Below are 21,289 nucleotides of genomic sequence, written 5' to 3'. Positions count from 1 at the left end.
AAAAGGATGATCTTTGTATAGGTGTACAGAGGCGCCAAAAGAGTAAAATATGCTAAAATCGTTTAAAATGTTCAGGAGGCGGTGGTGGACCAGCCACTCCACAAAACAGACACGATGCTGTCGATTGTGGTAGTAACAATTTATTCACATACTCCTAGAAACTGCTGATCATTCTGGTCAAGCATGCAGCGTATCTTGATTTTTGTCAGAAACCTCGGATCTGCATGCTTGTTCAAGGATCTATGGCTAAAAGTATTAGAGGCAGGGGGTTAGCAGGACAGTCAGGCAACTTGCATTATTTAAAAGGACATAAATAATGGCAGCCTCCATATATCTCTCACCTTGGATTTCCTTTAAGAACCCTTAGATGCCTGCTCACTCCCCTGACAAAGCAGTAAATTCCAGTACATATGGTTTTAGCTCAATAGAGTCTTTTAGTTAAGTTGGTAGGTTAGTATCCATAAATGTAATAAACCTCTTGCAGCCTATTAGTAGTTATATTTCCATTCAACAGATAAAATGTTAAATCTGATTTGCTGCTGATTTGTTACAGGATAATGAGGTCATATCCTCATTAGCCTATAAATCTGGTATTATACAGTATAAGTGATGGAACTGAGTTGTTTTTTCCACAGGAAGGAAATTCTGGCAGTACACAGGAAGCAGTGTTTTGGGACCAAGGAGTCTTGATAAGTTGGGATTTGAGAAGGATGTGGACAGAATCTTGGGAGCTATCACACGGGACAATGGAAAAGTCTTGCTTTTCAATGGCGACAGATACTGGAGGTGAGGCAACAAGAAAAGACCCAATCTAACAATCTTTTCATATAAGTCTTGATGGCCTTTATAAAGGGAATTCATATTTGTTATTTACTTTAGAACATACTTTAAGGCTTTGCACTTTATAACTTTAATTTCTAAGTGATGTTTGTGGCTAAAGGATGCTTGTCCTGCATTTGCCTTCCTCAGTTTATATGAAAGTTGCTAATGGTTCTCCTGAAACTTTGGTTGTGCTTCCAACTGATGATTTATAGTCCTGACTTACAGATGAAACAATACATATCACTGGTTGCAAAAAGCACAAATACGTTCCATACAAGAGGCCTTGGGTTGCAGTTTTTTTTTCTCTGAAGCAGAGCAATGCTAAGCTAAATTCAGGCTGGTGCTAATGAATCAAGAGACCAATGGGTAGAGCTTAGTGAGACAGGTGGGGGTGGGCAGAATTTACATCTCAGGCCTAAGTCTCAATACACACATAAAAAGGGAATTTATAGCAGAGAAAACTTACATTAAATCCTGACATGGAGCAGTCAAAAGGAATGGGGGGGGGGGGGGTGGGGGGTTGGGGTGGATTCTGCATAGCTAATCGGCCTAGGCTAAACATCACTGGGAGGGCAGGGCTAAATTCAATATACAGCAATATATAGCTATAGGAAGTGTTTCTGATGCTTAAGGCAGGAAAATTACCAAAGTGGTATTCTTAATAATCTACTGCATTCTAATAAACGTCACTATGGTGCCTCTTTAATCTCACTACTGCAGCCAAAGAGATCAGCAGGACAGCCATGCAACTGGCATTGCCAGCCTCCATAAGTAAACTCTAAAGGAGGGTCTGATTAGCAGCACTGACTCTGAGATCAGTGACCCAGGTGACCATTTAACTCTCTACAGCTTGTCTAGCAGTAGTAGAGAAGCTTTGGTTCAGTGTCACAGCGGACAGATGCCTGTGACCACAGCTTCTGCATGATGAATGATCGATTTTGGAAAGGTTCAATATTTCCCTGATCAATTATCGACTGGGAATGTATCTACTGCCTTTCACAAGCTTGATATTGATAACACCCCAGCTACTGCTAATATTGTATTGTTTGATGCAGTTTAAAGCCTTGAATCAAACATCTAATCCAGGGGTCCCCAAACGTTTTGGGTTGAGGGCCGGGTCAACATACTTCAGACTGCTGGGGGGCCGGAATATACATAAAATGATGTAGAAGTCTTTGCGGGCCAGACAGTGAAGCATATCCAGGTGACAACCTTCAGTCCAATTGGACAGCAGTATCACCTGATGTGAAATGTTATTGGAAACCAGCGAATTACTGCTTTCTGGCTTCCATGTGGATGGGTGGTGCCAGCACTGCTATTCTATATGCCTATGTGCAGACCACCAATATTTAAAGATGTAGCTGACCACATCTATAGGTTATACATTTTGTGTGTGTGTGTGTGGGGGGGGGGGGCGGTAAAAAAAAGCCTCAGAGGGCCACATTCAGCCCGTGGGCCTTAGTTTGAGGACCACTGATCTAATTTGTTAAAATAATCTAATAGTGAATGCCTACCTTATATCAGAAAGACAGAAGCTATGTTCAGCCATATTGTGAGGAAGCGTGGAAGAGCCGCCGCCATGAGCCAGCGGTCGGCGGCTCTTCCCGCGTGCAGTGCCCGCTCACACGGGGAGGCAGCCGCCTCCTCCCAGCGTGAGGCGGCTGTCCCCGTGGAGAGGCGGACGGAACGCGAAGAAGCCGCCGCGTTAGACGCGGCGGCTGGTGCACATCTCTCCGCTGCACCACAGAGCAGGGCTGGGACTCGTAGTCCCTCAGTGTTTAGAGTGACGCGCGCGCGCGCACTCAAGGAAGATTTATGATAGTCTGAGGGGAGTCAGCTGACCAGGCTGGTCAGCTGACCCTGATTCCGCTCCCCATTGGTCCAGCAATCAGGGAGGTGCTGGGGGTCACGATTGAGTATATATACTGCCGGCAGTTCACTTCTCTGGTGTCTGGCGTTGCGTTCACATACGTGGGAGCACCCAGATCCGTTAGTCAGATCCGTTAGTGTGCCGGGACCAGCTGGAGCTGTAATCCTACACTAAAGCTAGATTTGTTGATAGCTTAAAGTACTAGTTTGATTGTGATTATTTGTTATGACTTCTTGCCTGCCTTGACTACTCTTCTGAACTTTGATCTTGTACCTCGTTATTTCTGATACACCGTTGCCGAACCCCGGCTCGCTCCTAGACTCTGTTTCTGCCTCCTGATTCTGTACCCCGATATATCTGATACCCCGTTGCCGAACCCTGCCTGTACTTTGACTCCGTCTCTGCCTCTCGATCTTGTACTTTATCTGTCTGTGTGTGTACGACCTGGCTTGTCCGACCTCGAGAACCGACCTCATCATTGGAGGAGGTTCTTCGTTCTGTTGGTAACCCTTCCGCCTGAGGGTGACTTTCAGAAGATACTTCCTGCTTGCAGTCTGACTCCTCCCGTCTTGGAGAGCTCAGGGTTGCGGAAGTAATCTGTACAGTACGTCTTACTGTACTGAGGCCTAGTCCTCTAAGTGTTACTGTTACACCTAAACACTACACTCTACTCCGGTGAACAGAGGTTAGCTGGTATATTGGATTATCGGTGATACTGCAGATCACATATAATCTGGTATACGTCTGTATTCCCCGTGACGCTGCAGGTCACCGGTAATCAGATCTCTCTGTGCTTCACCGAGCGTTACAGAACGCCAGACCAAAAATACTGATGGAACGCACTGATCCTCTGACTGCGCTTGCCACTTCGGTGGATAGCATTCATCAAGCATTAGGCCAGCACAAAGCCTTAATTGATGCTTTATCAGGCTCTGTGAGAACCCTCCAGACATCAGTTGATTCAGTGCGATCCCCTCCTAGTGACGACATCCGCATGCCTGTCCCTGATAAATTTTCCGGCCACAAGTCTGACTTCCGGAATTTCAGGAGTAGAGTGTTGTCATATTTTGAATTAAGGCCCCGATCCTCGGGGACTGAGACCCAACGGGTCATTTTCATTAAAACTTTGTTGACTGGAGACTCCCAGTCGTGGGCTTACAACCTGCCCACTACCGATATTGCTTTGACCTCAGTGGAGGAATTTTTTAAGGCCATGGCCATAATCTACGACGACCCTGACCTTGCCGCATCCTCAGAGCGGAAGCTCAAACTCTTACGGCAAGGCAGAGGGTCAGTCGAGGATTATGCGGCAGAGTTCCGTAGGTGGTCAGTCACCTCAAGATTTGATAATTTTGCCCTCATGGACTACTTCCTGTCTGGGTTGTCGGAAGAGGTTTCCGATCTAATGTTGACGGTACCCGAGCCCAAGACAGTTGATGAGGCCATATCATCGGCCATTCGAGTGGACCGCAGGTTGCGCCATCAGAGGCAGGCTAGAGGCAGTCACCGTGTCAGGGTGACATCGTACGCGGCACCGTCCGCTACACCTCTAGTAACACCTTCTCCGCCTGTCTCACCCTCCCCGGCTTTACCGCCGCCCGAACCAATGCAGATTGGTCGGTCGAGACTGACCCAGGTGGAGCGAAGGCGGAGAATGACAGAACAGCTGTGCCTGTACTGTGCAGCAGCAGGGCATAGGGTACGAAACTGCCCTAACAGGTCGGGAAACGAGTTTGCCTAGGAGTAGTGGGGGGTGACACCCTAGGTACACAAATTGCACCCCTTAAGGAAAAGAAATTTTTGCTCCCTTGTACGGTTACATGGGAAAATAAGTCTATGGCCACTGAGGCATTTATTGACTCAGGCTCAGCGGCCAATTTTATGAATTTTGAGTTCGCACAAGAGTTGGGTATTCCCCTCACTCCTGTGAGTCCCCCCATTCAGGTCACGGCAGTAGACGATTCCCCGCTACAACGGAATCATGCACTGTCTCAGACTCCGGAGGTGAAGGTCACCATCGGGGTACTACATGGGGAACAATTATCATTTTTTGTATTGCACATGTCAACCTCCACTATCATCCTAGGCATGCCATGGTTGCAACTCCACTCACCTCAAATAGACTGGGCCACAGGTCAGCTAACCACTTGGTCACCTCGTTGTTTTCAACAGTGTTTGGGAAAATTGACCCTGGGACAAACCAAAGTTCAGGTAGAAGGGGTACCCGACCAGTACTCCGAGTATTCCGACGTGTTCTGTCCCAAAGCAGCAGACAAGTTGCCCCCACATCGCCCTTTCGATTGTCCCATTGACCTCCGTTCGGGATGTGTACCTCCCCGGGGTCATTTGTACAATCTGTCGGGACCCGAAAAGGTAGCCATGCAGGATTATATCCGTGAAAACTTGGCCAAAGGTTTCATTCGGCCGTCCCGGTCACCTGCTGGAGCTGGTTTCTTTTTTGTTAAGAAAAAAGACGGAGGCCTGCGACCCTGCATCGATTATCGCGGCCTTAACAAGATTACAGTCAAAAATCGCTATCCCTTGCCACTGATAGACGATTTATTCACACAAATTACAGACGCTAAAATCTTTTCTAAATTAGATTTGCGGGGCGCGTATAACCTGATACGCATAAGAAAGGGCGATGAGTGGAAGACGGCCTTTAATACACCAGACGGGCATTATGAGTACCTGGTGATGCCCTTCGGGCTGTGTAATGCCCCGGCCGTCTTTCAGGAACTCATTAACGAGGTATTCAGAGAGGTGTTGGGGAAGTTTGTTTTGGTCTATCTTGATGATATTCTCATCTTCTCCAACAACCTCTCTGAACATAGAGACCATGTGAGGTTTGTTTTGAATCTGTTAAGGCAGAACTCTTTATATGCAAAACTTGAAAAATGCATCTTTGAAGTAACATCTGTCGCCTTCTTGGGGTATATAATTTCCACCACAGGCCTGTCGATGGATCCTGCCAAGGTCTCGGCTGTGCTGGAGTGGCCACAGCCGGTGGGGTTGAAATCTCTTCAGCGCTTTCTTGGCTTTGCCAATTATTATAGACGATTTATAAAGGGGTACTCCACGGTCATTTCTCCCCTTACGAGTCTCACCAAGAAAGGGGCAGATACAACTCACTGGTCTCCTGAGGCTTTACATGCTTTTTCCACTCTGAAGGGCCTATTCTGTTCAGCACCCATCCTCAGACATGTGGATACATCCTTCCCGTTCATTGTGGAGGTGGATGCTTCGGAGGTAGGGGTGGGGGCTGTGCTGTCTCAGCGGTCAGGCTTGCAGGGTAGAATGCACCCATGCGCTTACTTCTCTCGCAGGTTTTCCCCTGCAGAGAGGAATTATGATATTGGTAATAGGGAGCTCCTAGCCATCAAATTAGCTTTCGAGGAATGGCGACACTGGTTAGAAGGAGCTGAGCATACCATCACGGTTTACACCGATCATAAGAACTTAGAATACATCGAGGGGGCTAAGAGATTGAGCCCTCGTCAGGCTCGATGGTCGCTATTCTTCTCCAGGTTCACGTTTATCATTACATACACCCCGGGAAGCAAGAATGTTAAGGCAGATGCCTTGTCCAGATGCTTTGAGTCAGAGACAGCACAGCCCTCCGTTCCAGAGACCATTATTCCTCAGAGGTTGATACTGGCAGCCACTGGAACCTGGGAGGATTGGGCGGAGACGCTGATTCCCTTTCAACAGGACATCCCGGAAGGGAAGCCCGCAGGGGTTCTGTTCGTTCCTCTGCCGTTTCGCCTTCAGGTTCTAGAGATGTTCCATACACATAAGAATGCGGGACATCCTGGGGCATCCAGAACACAGGATTTAGTAGCCAGATGCGCCTGGTGGCCTTCCTTGGCAGCAGATTGCAAGGAATATGTGAAGGAGTGTGTGACATGTGCCAGGAGTAAACCCTCCCGACTGGCACCTGTCGGTACCTTGCAGTCATTGCCCACCCCGACTGAACCGTGGACCCACCTGTCCATGGATTTTGTGGGCGAGCTTCCCAGATCTGAGGGGATGACGGTCATTTGGGTCGTGGTCGACCGATTTAGCAAGATGGCCCATTTTGTACCTTTGAAAGGACTCCCCTCCGCTCGAGAACTGGCCGAGTTGTTTATCACGCATGTTTTTCGTTTGCACGGTATTCCCGAAGACATAGTCTCAGACAGGGGAGTCCAATTCGTCTCACGTTTTTGGAAAGCTTTTTGCCAGCTCATGGACATAAAATTGTCTTTCTCGTCTGGCTATCACCCACAGACCAACGGCCAGACTGAGAGAATAAATCAATCGTTAGAACAGTTCTTAAGGTGTTATGTAGCTGAAGCACAGGACGATTGGGTCAGATTTCTGCCGTTTGCAGAATTTGCCCAAAATAATTTAAAAAACTCGTCCTCCGGTTTTTCTCCTTTTCAAGTAGTGACGGGAAGATCACCCAAATTTTCCCCATTGCCTATAGCTTCCACTCCATTCCCAGCCCTGGAGGTCTGGCAAAGGTCATTCAAGGACCTGTGGGGGACAGTAAGAAATAACCTGGAGAAGGCTTTTTTGAGTCAGAAGGGTCAAGCCGACAAGAGACGGTCGGTGGAGTGGAGATTCCGACCAGGAGACCCGGTCTGGGTGTCCACACGTCACTTGGCCCTAAAACAACCTTCTAGTAAGCTTGGTCCCAGGTTTGTGGGTCCATTCCCAATAACCAAAAAGATCAACAATGTCACTTATACTGTCGAACTTCCCACTAGCATGCGGGGGGTAAGGTCTTTCCATGTTTCCCTTCTTAAACCAGCGGTCCAGGTGGGTCCCACTCCTCCCCCTCCTGTGTTGGTAGATGCCCAACCTGAATACGAGGTGGAGAAGATAATTGATTCACGTACTGTACAGAACTCGGTACAGTATCTCGTACACTGGAAAGGGTATGGCATTGAGGAGAGGCAATGGGTACCTGGGAACCGCATGCATGCGGACGAGTTAAGGAGGGAGTTTCATGCCTTACATCCCGAGAAACCTGGTGGGAGCTGTCCGGAGTCCACTCCTTGGGGGGGGGGTACTGTGAGGAAGCGTGGAAGAGCCGCCGCCATGAGCCAGCGGTCGGCGGCTCTTCCCGCGTGCAGTGCCCGCTCACACGGGGAGGCAGCCGCCTCCTCCCAGCGTGAGGCGGCTGTCCCCGTGGAGAGGCGGACGGAACGCGAAGAAGCCGCCGCGTTAGACGCGGCGGCTGGTGCACATCTCTCCGCTGCACCACAGAGCAGGGCTGGGACTCGTAGTCCCTCAGTGTTTAGAGTGACGCGCGCGCGCGCACTCAAGGAAGATTTATGATAGTCTGAGGGGAGTCAGCTGACCAGGCTGGTCAGCTGACCCTGATTCCGCTCCCCATTGGTCCAGCAATCAGGGAGGTGCTGGGGGTCACGATTGAGTATATATACTGCCGGCAGTTCACTTCTCTGGTGTCTGGCGTTGCGTTCACATACGTGGGAGCACCCAGATCCGTTAGTCAGATCCGTTAGTGTGCCGGGACCAGCTGGAGCTGTAATCCTACACTAAAGCTAGATTTGTTGATAGCTTAAAGTACTAGTTTGATTGTGATTATTTGTTATGACTTCTTGCCTGCCTTGACTACTCTTCTGAACTTTGATCTTGTACCTCGTTATTTCTGATACACCGTTGCCGAACCCCGGCTCGCTCCTAGACTCTGTTTCTGCCTCCTGATTCTGTACCCCGATATATCTGATACCCCGTTGCCGAACCCTGCCTGTACTTTGACTCCGTCTCTGCCTCTCGATCTTGTACTTTATCTGTCTGTGTGTGTACGACCTGGCTTGTCCGACCTCGAGAACCGACCTCATCATTGGAGGAGGTTCTTCGTTCTGTTGGTAACCCTTCCGCCTGAGGGTGACTTTCAGAAGATACTTCCTGCTTGCAGTCTGACTCCTCCCGTCTTGGAGAGCTCAGGGTTGCGGAAGTAATCTGTACAGTACGTCTTACTGTACTGAGGCCTAGTCCTCTAAGTGTTACTGTTACACCTAAACACTACACTCTACTCCGGTGAACAGAGGTTAGCTGGTATATTGGATTATCGGTGATACTGCAGATCACATATAATCTGGTATACGTCTGTATTCCCCGTGACGCTGCAGGTCACCGGTAATCAGATCTCTCTGTGCTTCACCGAGCGTTACACATATCAATTGAAAAGCCTAGCATAGTGCAAATAATGATAAACATTTAAACCAGTGTGCATCTATGATTATCTGTAAACTAAAGATTGTATATATTTTCTTATAGGCTTGATGTGAAGGCACAAATTCTGGATAAAGGCTACCCACGCAATACAGATGATGATTTTGCTGGTGTTCCCAGTGATTCTCATGACATCTTTGTGTACAAAGGTAAAAAGGAATCTTGCAATTTATTAATAAAAATATATATATTTATGCATTCATATATGTAAAGCTTATTACATGGTGTTTGCACAGGATTTACATGTATCCAGGGATGGATTTATACATTTGCTCACCCTTTCACTACGGTATTAGCATCTCAATCACCATATCTACAAATCAGTTTAACATTTCTAGCGTCAAAGGATGACCAGGCCTAAAAGTTATTTGCTCAGTACTTAGATGACTACTGCATCAGAGGATTGAATATAAAGGTGGCCATACACTGGCCCGATTCCCGGCCGTTTCGACAGCAGATTCGATCCTGGGATCGAATCTGCTGCCAATCGTTCGCGGTAAATTACCCTCGATCGCCCGCGGGTAAAGTGCGCGTCGCTAGCGGCGGCCGATCCGATGAAAAATACATTACCTGATGCGGGCTCCCGGGCGTCTTCTCCGCATCTTCTCAGCGCTGCACCCGCTCCATCCCGGCGCTTCCTGGGTCACTGCAGTGACCCAGGAAGTTCAAATAGAGGGCGCTCTATTTGAACTTCCTGGTCACGGAGTGACACAGGAAGCGCCGGGATGGAGCGGGTGCAGCGCTGAGAAGATGCGGAGAAGACGCCCGGGAGCCCGCATCAGGTAATGTATGCGCGCGGGGGGGGGGGGGGGGGGGACAGGCGGCAGGAGCAGCTGAACAGATTGTGATCGGTTTCAGGCTGAAATCGATTCACAATCTGTTTGCAGTAAAGGCAGCCATACGATCCCTATCTGATCAGATTCGATCAGATATTGATCTGTCAGCTGGTCGATCTGATGGCACATCGACCAGTGTATGGCTGCCTTTATGTTAAAACATTAGCCGTATACTCTATTGGAGTTCAACCTAAAGGGAAATGACAACCTTTTGTTAATGAAAATGCAGAGCACTCAGTTCTGTTCTGTATATTGCAAACATTAACAGCAACCATTATTCAGCTTGCTTACTTTGTTTTATGTGCACATATGACACAACCATTCCACAGTGTTTTTAACAGAAATGGACATATAGAAGTGTCAAAATTTGTCAAGCAATTGTTTTGCGCAGGTTTTAAAATGAGCAACATTGGTTCATGCTCCGTGCACATAATTAGCAGTATGGTGTGCATTTGTGGACAGTCTGTACGACTGTACGCCAAACTAAGTGCTGTTGCCATGGTTGTAAAGATGTGCAATATAAGCAAATTGCCAGTTATTGCAAATGCATAGATAGCTGCAAATTTGAATGTATTTTGAACAGGACTACAAAAAGTCTCTAATGGGATTGTACATGCATATGCTATGGCCATTTTAGAAATAAATCTCTGCTTCCTTGTGCCTCTTGCCCTGAACTCAGAGAGTGCACTATTCATTTGCAAGAGATGTTTTACTAACTAGTTTTCTCGTTTTGCAGGTAAATACTACTTCTTGCAGGACCAGTTTTTTTGGCGCATGACATGGCGCAAACAAGTGGAGAAAGTTGGATACGTGAAGTACGATGTCGTGCGTTGTCCAGAAAATAACTGAACCCCAATGGAAAAATTGGGGTGTCTGGAAAGCAGAGGGTTTACCAGCCAGTATTAGCTAGGACAGGAAGACCATAGATGTGAATCTTAAATCCCGCCTGTCCGTCGTTTCAGCCAAGCCCTTTTTCCCTGTGGCTGCAGGAAGAACTGTTACTGTTCAGGCACTGTAGACATGGCCTCCATGTTGTATCCCACTTCGGGAAGTGTATGTGTGTGTGCGTCCCAGGCCTGCCTGGTGCAGGCTTACAGAGAGTAATAGTGTGACAGATGATGACTTGTGGCACTAGTGAAATGTGACAAGGTGACCTTTCAGAGATTTCTTTAATATATTATTTGCTTTTCTAATAAATACTGTTCCTCCTTGACCTGTGTGGTTTCTGTTTTATGTTATCCATAGCCAGAGATGATTTTTATTGGGAGAAGACGGTTGCAGAGATGTGGTCATGCATTAATGAGAAATGAGCACATATGTCAAACTGACATGATAGGGAAGATGGTAGCACTTTAAGCTTACCTGTAGTGTACTATGACCGTTCATACCAAGTGTATCACTGCACAACATCCAGTCTGATGTGCTTCTCTGCAATGCATATTTATACCACAATGGCCCAGTGTTAGGCAGTGGAAAACTAGAGGGTTGCCTATGGCTCCATCCCTTGAAGCAGGTAATTTGGACACCTGCAGCATTTTGGTGAAATGGGTGCTGCATAGACTGAAATGCAAGGACCGCTAAATATCGTATTTACGTGGTGCACATCTCAAAGGAGGGTTTTTTAAGCAGCAAAAGTAGCACAGATGACTGCAGAGATTATGGGGGTGGGACTTAATTAGAGTTAGGCACCGATAGAGGGAGGCTTCAAATGAGAATAGGGTTAGGTTTAGTGATAGTAGAAGATCTGTAATCTTTACCGATATTTAACTATCGTATTACCGACTGCTCAATAGAAGTATATCGGTAATGGTACCGGTGGAGGTCTGATTTCACTTCACTGCTGGGAACTGTGAGCACTGATTATAATACATTGCTGTTGTTTGTAAATTGTGTTTTGCTGTTGTGAGATCTGGTGGATTGTGTATTGCGGTTCATCTGATATCTAGAGCAGCAAGTGTCAGTTTTTAAACGTATATTTTTTTTATTTTCCCTCCAGTTTGCTTAGCAGACAGGCAATTAGCTAGGGGGAGGGATTAGCTGTAACAGGAGGTATTTGGTCAGCTTCAGGACTCAGTACCTGAGCTTGCTCAGTCTGTGGCTTGCTTACTAAGTGGCTTCGACACAAGTGGCATAGGCGTTAAAAACAGGCGTTAGAACACAGGCACACAAGGGGAGCAAATACTTTAAGCAGCAGGAAAGGACTAAAGGAAAAATTTCCTTCAACCACTATTGCGTTTTTTTTTTTTTGCATTGGTTAGAATGTGCTAAGCACGTTGTGGTGTAGTCTAAGTTTTGAGGACTCCACCCCAGCTTCACTCCCTCTCCTCCACCCCAGCTTCACTCACTCCCCAGCTTCACTCCCTCTCCCTCTCTTACATCCCCGCTTCACTCACTCTCCCGTTTCATCTTTTACCATCACAGTTTACTTTAAGTAATTTTTCCCCATACAATAGTCATCATGCATGCCTTGATCAGCAGATTGAGGGTGTTTACTATTGCCCTGGGTGTGTGCGTGTTGCTCAATTAGAGGCTAAAGTCACAGAGCTAAATGAGCATCTTGCAACATTCACGCATCACGCATACACAACATGGTGAAGAGCTTGGATTTCACGATCCAGACACTGGAGGGAACCGGTGAAGATGAGGTGGGTGGAGTACAGCTGGAGCAAGAAGCAGAGGTAGCCGCAAGTTGGGTCACAGTTAGAAGGGTTAGGGGAAAAAGTGGCAGGGAGGCTAGTCCCGAGTTGTCCCTCCCTAATAAGTATGCTTGTTTGCGTAATATCGGGGAGGATGATTCTGGAGTAGCAATGCTGCTGCAGGATGTGTCCCTTAGCAACCAAGGGGCAGACTGCTGCAACGAGAAAGGGAATAAGAGTGCAGCTAAGGCTAGACAGATACTGGTGGTAGGGGATTCAATTCTTAGGCGCATAGATAGGATAATCTGTCAAAGAAACCGTGAATGCTGTACAGTCTGTTGTCTCCCGGGTACTTGGGTTCGGCATGTAGCGGAAAGAATTGACAGATTATTGCGTGTGGCTGGGGAAGCCACAGCTGTCATGGTACACATTGGCACCAATGGCAAGGTTAGTGGGAGATGGAAGGTCCTCAAAAAATGATTTTCAGGTACTTGGAGATAAACTTAAATCAAGGACCTCCAAGGTGGTGTTTTCTGAAATACTGCCAGTGCCACGTGCTACATCTGAGAGACAGAGGGAGCTTAGGGAGTTAAATAAGTGGCTGAGAAATTGGTGTAGGAAGGGGGGGTTTGGGTTCCTGTAGAACTGGGCAGAATTTGCAGTCGGCTACAGGTTCTACAGCAGGGATGGGCTGCACCTTAATGGGGAGGGTGCAGCTGCATTGGGGGAGAAGATGGCTAAATGGTTGGAGAAGATTTTAAACTAGGATCTGGGGGGAGGCAGGAGGGTAAAGTCTCAATATGTAGACAAGATAAGGTAAACAGACAGTGGGAGCCTAACATTATGGGGGGTGGGGACAGTGTAGGACAGTAAGGAGGTTGGTAAAACTTCAAGTATCCCATTTCATGTAACCAAAATTGGAAAATGTGGTGGTAAAAACATAAAGTGCATGGTAACCAATGCTAGGAGCCTTGCAAATAAAATGGACGAACTAGAGTTCATTCTGATTGACAAAGGCTATGACATTGTGGGAATAACCGAGACATGGATGGATGAAAACCATGACTGGATAGCGAATTTAGAGGGATTCAATGTGTTTAGGAAGAATAGAACAGGGAAAAAAGGTGGAGGGGTTTGTCTCTTTGTTAAAGTGACCCTCCAGACTAAAAATCTACTCAGCAGCAATAAAAAGGCTTGGTGTTTCTTTAACAGCTTCCCAGCATCAGAACTTTGTTTTTCTTACCCAAGCCTCATTTTTAGCTGCACAGAAGAAAACTGCCCGGACATTTTTCCCCTGATGCTATGCAAAGCATGATGGGATTTCTGATATTGTTGTTCTCATTCTGCTGTTTTGGTGCAATTTTTATTTATTTTTTTAAATTTGAAGCCTAGCGTGTGCAGCTGGGAGGGGTAATCAGGACACAGGATAGTTGGAACTGTGTCTCATGCTCCCTGTCACCTCGTTTCAACAAAAAAGATGGCTGCCCCCATGAACAAGATGGCTGCTCCCATGAAATCACAAACATTTGCCTGTTCTTTTAAAACCGGGTAGGTAAGAGATTATATTACCTATCTATTTTAATTAGCTTATGTAACTTAATAACAGTATGTTTGTTTAGGCTGAAGTTCCCCTTTAAGAATTCTTTTACAGCTGTCCTGAACGATGAGCTGGAGGAAGATTGTGAAGATGTGGAGTCCATTTGGGTAAATATTCATGGTGGAAATAAAGGTTGCCAATTGCTTATTGTGGTATGCTACAGGCCACCACATATTCATGAAGCTGCAGAACTGCAATTACTACAGCAGGTTGAAAAAGCTGCAAGTAAAAATGAGGTAATAGCTATGGTAGTTATCATCCTGATTTATAACTTCTTGCTAGTTATGGTATGGGTGACTTCAACTTTCCAGACATTGACTGGACTATTGAGGCTACCAATTCTGGTAAAAGCAGCAGATTTCTGGCATCACTACAGGTCCAGGACAATTACTTGACTCAAATGGTAACAGAACCAACTAGGGGGAATGCGTTACTGGATTTGATCATTTCTAATAGACCAGATAATGTATAGAATGTGCAGGTTCAAGAACATTTGGGAAATAGTGATCACAACATGATGATGTTTTATCTGGTGACTGATAGGCCACGGGGCAGCGGGACCACTAAAACTTTGAATTTTAGAAAAGCAAAGTTCAATCAACTCAGGCAGGCACTAAGTTTGGTGAACTGGGATAATGTACTACAAGGGGATGACACTGAAGGGAAATGGCAAGCTTTTAAACTTATTCTCAATCAATATTGTAGTGTGTATATCCCATATGGAAACAAAATGTCTAGGAATAAAAAAAGGCCTCTATGGATGAATAGAAAGGTTAGAGATAAAATAAAGGGGAAAAAGAATGCCTATAAGGTCCTAAAACAAACAGGAGGGGGCAGAGGCTGCATTAAGCAATTATAAAGAGTGCGATAAAAGTTGTAAAAAAGAAATTAGGCTGGCTAAGATTGAAGCTGAAAATTAAATCGCTAGGGATATCAAATGTAACCCAAAGAAGTTTTACAAGTACATCAACTCTAAAAAAAGAAAGGTTGACTGTATTGGACTTCTAAAGGATGAGGGTGGGAACTCAATGGTGGATGACCAAGGTAAGGCAGAATTATTAAATGCTTTCTTTGCTTCTGTCTTCACAAGTGAAACATCACTGTTGCAAATTACAGATGCAGAAGAGTCTCAATCTTCCAACTGTAATATTAAATACTAAATGCAGGAAGAAGTGAAGGCAAGACTAAATAAATTAAAAATAGACAAGGCACCTGGCCCGGATGGCATGCATCCTCGTGTCCTAAGGGAATTAAGTTCAGTTATAGATAAACCCCTTTATCTTATCTTTTGTGACTCTCTTTCAACTAGCAGAGTCCCAGTGGATTGGCATACAGGATCCATCTGAAAATGGCGCCTGCGAATAATGGCGCACGGTGTTGCCACTAATCTGTTTGTCGCTTATCGCTATTTAACGTTAAAGCCTTATAGTTATTTAGTGTTAAAGCCTTATCATTATTAAGCGTTAACACACAGAACCCTCTCTGTACCTATCCCTAACCCCTAAACCCCCCCTGGTGGTGCCTAACCCTAACCAACCCCCTGGTAGTACCTAACCCTAAGACCCCTCTAGTGGTGCCTAACCCTAAGACCCCCCTGGTGGTGCCTAACCCTAACACCCTCCCCTGGTGGTGCCTAACCCTAAGACCCCCCCTGGTGGTGCCCAACCCTAAGACCCCCCTGGTGGTGCCTAACCCTAACCACCCCTTGGTGGTGCCTAACCCTAAGACCTCCCTGGTGGTGCCTAACCCTAAATCTCCCCTAGTGGTGCCTAACCCTAACCTTGACAGTGTTACATTAAATCCATTCACCATTTTGCAGTTAAATAACTTCTGCAGTTTGGCTTATGTAGGTAAGCTATTGATAAATAACGTTACTGTGTGCAATAGCGTCTGCTGTTTGGCATATGAACGCCGCTATTGATAAATAACGGTACTGTGTGCCGTTTTTCTTCTTTTTTCCCTGTGCGCCATTATCATGCAGTACTGATGATAAATAGCGATAAGCGTATCTTTTTAATGCGGCACCATTTTTATGCATAGGCGCTGTGCGCCATTATTCACTGATCTGTGGCGTACAGCCTGCGTTTTCCCATTATTTAAAGAGAATCTGTATTGTTAAAATCGCACAAAAGTAAACATACCAGTGCGTTAGGGGACATCTCCTATTACCCTCTGTCACAATTTCGCCGCTCCTCGCCGCATTAAACGTGGTTAAAAACAGTTTTTAAAAGTTTGTTTATAAACAAACAAAATGGCCACCAAAACAGGAAGTAGGTTGATGTACAGTATGTCCACACATAGAAAATACATCCATACACAAGCAGGCTGTATACACCCTTCCTTTAGAATCTCAAGAGATCATTTGTGTGTTTCTTTCCCCCCTGCAGTTCTCATGCACTGAAGTTTCCGGCTGCTCGTTTCTTCCTGCAAACAGTTTTGCCTTTGTCTGTAATTCCTCAGTATGTGAAAGCCCAGCCAGCTCAGAGGACAATTTATCCAGCTTGTAAAAGATAAGAGAGAAGAGAGAATCTGCCATAATCTAAATAACACACAGGCAGTGTGCATAGAGGGGCCTGGAAGGGGGAGTTCATAGCAGAACCACAACACTGAAGAACTTGGCAGCCTTCCAGACACAGCTGACAAGTCTGACAGGAGAAAGATACATTGATTTATTACAGAGACTGTGATATTAGAAAGAGCTGCAGTAAGCCAGAACACATTAGAATAGCTTTTGGAACTTGTAGGATGATAAAAAACAGGATGCAATTTTTGTTACGGAGTCTCTTTAAGAAGGGCAAAAAATCAGATCCAGGAAATTATAGACCTGTAAGCTTAACATCAGTTGTATGCAAACTATTTGAGGGGTTACTAAGAGATACTATACATGACTTCATAGTAGAAAATAATCTTATTTCTCAGCATCAACATGGGTTTACTAAAGACAGGTCCTGTTTGACTAACATGCTCAGCTTTTATGAGGTAGTGAGCGCTAATGTGGATATTGGAAATGCTGTAGATGTGATATACTTGGACTTTGCTAAGGCCTTCAACACTGTTCCACACAAAAGTCTTGTGCAAAAGTTGAGTATGCAAGGACTGGGGAAGAGTCTGCGTGCATGGATAGGGAACTGTGTAAACACATATCAATGATACAAAATTTAAAAACATCTAAAAACAGCAAAATATTGTATTTCCAGCCATACTCAACATAATGGGCCTCCTAGATATAATAATCTATTATGTTCAGTCTCAGTGGATGTATAACCTGTAACCACTGACGGCTATCTACCTCACCTTTCAAAGCGGAGTGACGACCGCGGAGCATGTGGGCTATGTCCTGAGGGGATACTTCCGTCTTTCCAAGCCAGTCTGCCTGCCTTTCTTTTCATACCCGGCTAAGTATCTTTTTCTTATTCACTTCTTTGCAGATCCTAATAGGCTGCTTCCACTTGGTCATTAGTGACTCTGACAGTATTTAAACTGCACTTTTAGTCTGATAGGTTGCACAGTTATTGCATATGTTGAATGATTGTTTGTTTGTGTAGCACTATATGCACTTTCATGGTTCCAATTTTTTGCACTTTATAATTCTTACTGAACCCGGGTTCATCCATGAGGGGGCTCATTCTCTGAGCCCCCAGTGGTTACAGGTTATACATCCACTGAGACTGAACATAATAGATTATTATATCTAGCAGGCCCATTATGTTGAATATGGCTGGAAATACAATATTATGCTGTTTTTAGATGTTTTTAAATTTTTGTGTATCATTGATATGTGTTTGCAAAGCTTGTAATAAAAATATATTTTTTGATTGATACATATGGTCTGCAGTGGTGCTGTGTATAGGGGTATCTTTTCTCTTTAGTACTATGTATACATGCTCTACCCCAGCACATGCAGTCATTATTACTTGGGGTGCTGACAAACTCTTTTGTGTTCATGGATAGGGAACTGGCTAATGGACAGAAAACAAAGAGTTGTGGTCAATGGATCATACTCAAAATGGGTGACTTTTAGCAGTGGGGTCCCACAGGGGTCTGTACTGGGTCCAGTGCTCTTTAATTTATTTATTAATGACCTAGTAGATGCAGTAGTGAGCAATGTTGCTATTTTTGCAGATGATACAAAATTGTGCAGAATCATCAACTCTCAGGAAGATAGTGACATATTGCAACAGGATCTGGATAGGAAGGTTATATGGCCACATAAATGGCAGATGAAATTCAGTGTTGAAAAATGTAAAGTCATGCATTTTGGTTGTACCAATGGTCTAGCACCATACAAAATAAATGGAATACAGATGAGGACATCAAACTTGGAGAAGGACTTAGGAGTACTCATCGACAACAAGTTAAATAATCGTACTCAATGCCAAGCCGCTGCAGCTAAAGCTAACAAAATTTTAGGATGCATTAAAAGGGAAATAAAAACTTGAGATGCTAGCATAATATTGCCCCTGTTTAACTCTCTAGTAAGGCCACATCTGGAATGTGGAATTCAGTTCTGGGCACCACTGTAACGATCGATGTCAGCAAGAACAGATTTTCTGATTATTGGTGATCTGCAGTATCACCAATAATACAGATGTTATACCTAATTATGTGGTGATCTGCAGAATCACCAATAATGCAGGTATAGCAAGACACAGGACACCCAGGTGTAAGATAGTGTTTGGTGCAACAGTAAATATAGATCGAGATACCTACTATCCCAGAGGAGCTGGTAGAGGGAGATATCTCTATAGAACTCTGGAAACAGTACTCCAGCAGGCTGGAGACATGGATGAGTTTAGTGATCGGTTCACCCGAGGAGCGGATGAAACACAGGAGGACAATGAATACTGATCACCCGTGGAGCGAGTGATTCAGACTGTACTGCAGCAGATGATCACCTGAGGGGCAGGAGATCAACTGTACTGCAGCCTCTGATCACCTGAGGAGCAGGTGATGAGAACTGTACTGTAAAGGTTAGTCACCTGAGGAGCAGGTGATTAAGACTGTACTGCAGCTATCAACCTGAGGAGCAGGTAATTCATACTGTACTGCAGCTATCTACCTGAGGAGCAGGTGATTCAGACTGTACTGCAACTATCAACCTGAGGAGCAGGTGATTCAGACTATACTGCAGCTATCAACCTGAGGAGCAGGTGATTCAGACTATACTGCAGCTATCAACGTGAGGAGCAGGTGATTACTAAACTAAGAATCCCTCACCAGAACTAAGCTCACTGGTGAGGGCAGAAGAGTCAGACAAGCAGGTTTGGCAACACACGGACAGATACGGTGCAAAGACAGAAGACTGAATCAGAGTGAGGTATAAGCTGGGTCGGCAACTAGATCAGATAGGCATAGGCACAGAATCAGAAGACAGAAGAGTAGTCAAGGCTAGCAGAAGGTCATAACAAATAATACAATTCAATTAGTACTTTAAGCTATCAACAGAATCTGGCTAAGTGTGGATCCCCAGCTCCTGCTGGTTCTAGCACACTTTCGGATCTGACTAAGGGTCTGAGTGCTAACACGTAGCATATGCAACAGCAGACAAAGAGCAACTGACAGGCAGGTCCTATATATACTCAGAGTGCTCCACAGCGCCGCTCCAGTCACTCAGCCAATCCGGAGCACTACTGGAGTCAGCTGATCGGCTGACTCCCCTTCTATCTGCATAAAGGTCCTGTCGCCTGGCGTGCGCACGCGTAGCCCTCAGTCTATGTGCGACTGAGGGACTAGGCAAAACTCCAACATGTAACCGTGCGGCGGAGGCCGCTGGCTGAGACGCGGATATGGCCGCCATGCCGCTCACCGCCGCGGCGACATCTCCGCCATTCACTACAACCACATTACAGGAAAAATATTGCAGTTTTAGAGAAGTTGCAGAGACGAGAAACAAAATTGATACGTGGGATGGAAGGTCTCACTTACCAAGAAAGGTTAGATAAACTGTTTTTTTTTAGTCTAGAGAAAAGACGTCTTAGAGGGGATCTAATTAACATGTATAAATACATCAGAGGGCAATATAAAAGCTTGGCGGATAAGCTATTTGTCCCTAGGCCTTCTCAAAGGACTAGAGGACATGATCTGCGCATGGAGGAAAAATGTTTTAGCCATTTATTTAGGAAAGAGTTCTTTACAGTAAGAGTGATTAAGATGTGGAATGCATTGCCACAGGAAGTAGTTATGGCAAATTCTATACCTGCATTTAAAGGGGGCTTAGATGATTTCCTTGCATTGAAAGACATCCATGGCTACAATTACAAGGTAATGCCCAATGATGTTGATCCAGGGAATTTATCTGATTGCCATCTGGAGTCGGGAAGGAATTTTTTCCCTTTTGGGGCTAATTGGACCATGCCTTGTAAGGGTTTTTTGCCTTCCTCTGGTTCAACAGGGATATGTGAGGGAGCAGGCTAGTGTTTAACTTTTTCTCTGGTTGAACTCGATGAACGTATGCCTTTTTTCAACCCAAATAACTATGTTACTGACATTCTACTAGCAGCTATCCCTTGTGCTCAAATTGCTGAAGTTCCAGTTTACATGTATGCTTGATAAACAAACATGTTAAGCATATGCACAGGCCCTGAATCCTTAGCTCCAGTGATGCCACTGGTTTCAGTTCCACCTTCCTGATAACATTTACTTCAATCACTGGAACTGCTCATCATTTTTCATTGTAGTTATGTAGTTTGCCATCATATGTTTGGTTTATATTGCATAGGTTTATTTCAGGGTCACTTTAAAGCCTTCCACATACTAAGAGAAAATGGCAAAAATGATAAACCAAGCAATTGTGCTTTGTACGCACCTGTGTATTGTCAGTCAGTCCCATCCACATGATAGGCGACTAAAGGCCTCCTTTTTAGCGCAAACATTAATATGAATCAATTAATTTTTGCTTCTTATCTTAAAAAATGCACATCAGACGCCATATGTTCTGTGTCAAAAATGGGCTCAATGCACAGGAGAGCTTATTGAAGCTTTAACTTCACTGTGTGCTGCAATTTAACTAAATGAGCAGTGCCTGCAGGGCCTACACACTTTGAAGTTTATGCACTTGTTTACTTCAATGGCTTCACCATACGAGTTCCCTCTAGAGATACTAGTTTTCATAATATACCAGTTATGGGCTAAGAACAGAGTTTTCAGGATCTTCATATGTGCTATCTATAGCAGCAAGACTATGTCACACTTAAAGGAAACCTGTACTCAATTAGAAATCAGAAAACACTTTATTCACAAAGTGCGCGAGTGGCGTACCTGAAATTGTCTTTGGTACACATGG

At 45.2% G+C, this 21,289-nt stretch overlaps 1 protein-coding gene across 1 annotated transcript in view; it reads left to right on the top strand.

Annotated features, from left to right (window-relative positions):
* The window catches only part of MMP9 (matrix metallopeptidase 9), a 30,679-nt gene extending 19,692 nt beyond the window's left edge, over positions 1-10,987 (top strand). Inside the window, exons 11-13 of the mRNA XM_068261930.1 lie at positions 636-786; positions 8,984-9,087; positions 10,511-10,987. Coding sequence (XP_068118031.1) covers positions 636-786; positions 8,984-9,087; positions 10,511-10,623 — 368 coding nt within the window. The 3' untranslated portion in view covers positions 10,624-10,987. The remainder of the gene's footprint in view (positions 1-635; positions 787-8,983; positions 9,088-10,510) is intronic.
* Positions 10,988-21,289: the final 10,302 nt, after the last annotated feature.

The sequence above is a fragment of the Hyperolius riggenbachi genome, chromosome 12, assembly GCF_040937935.1.
Source record: "Hyperolius riggenbachi isolate aHypRig1 chromosome 12, aHypRig1.pri, whole genome shotgun sequence".
Lineage (NCBI taxonomy): Eukaryota > Metazoa > Chordata > Amphibia > Anura > Hyperoliidae > Hyperolius > Hyperolius riggenbachi.
Note: the sequence above shows the minus strand (reverse complement) of the source record. Positions and strands in the feature narration are given on the sequence as shown.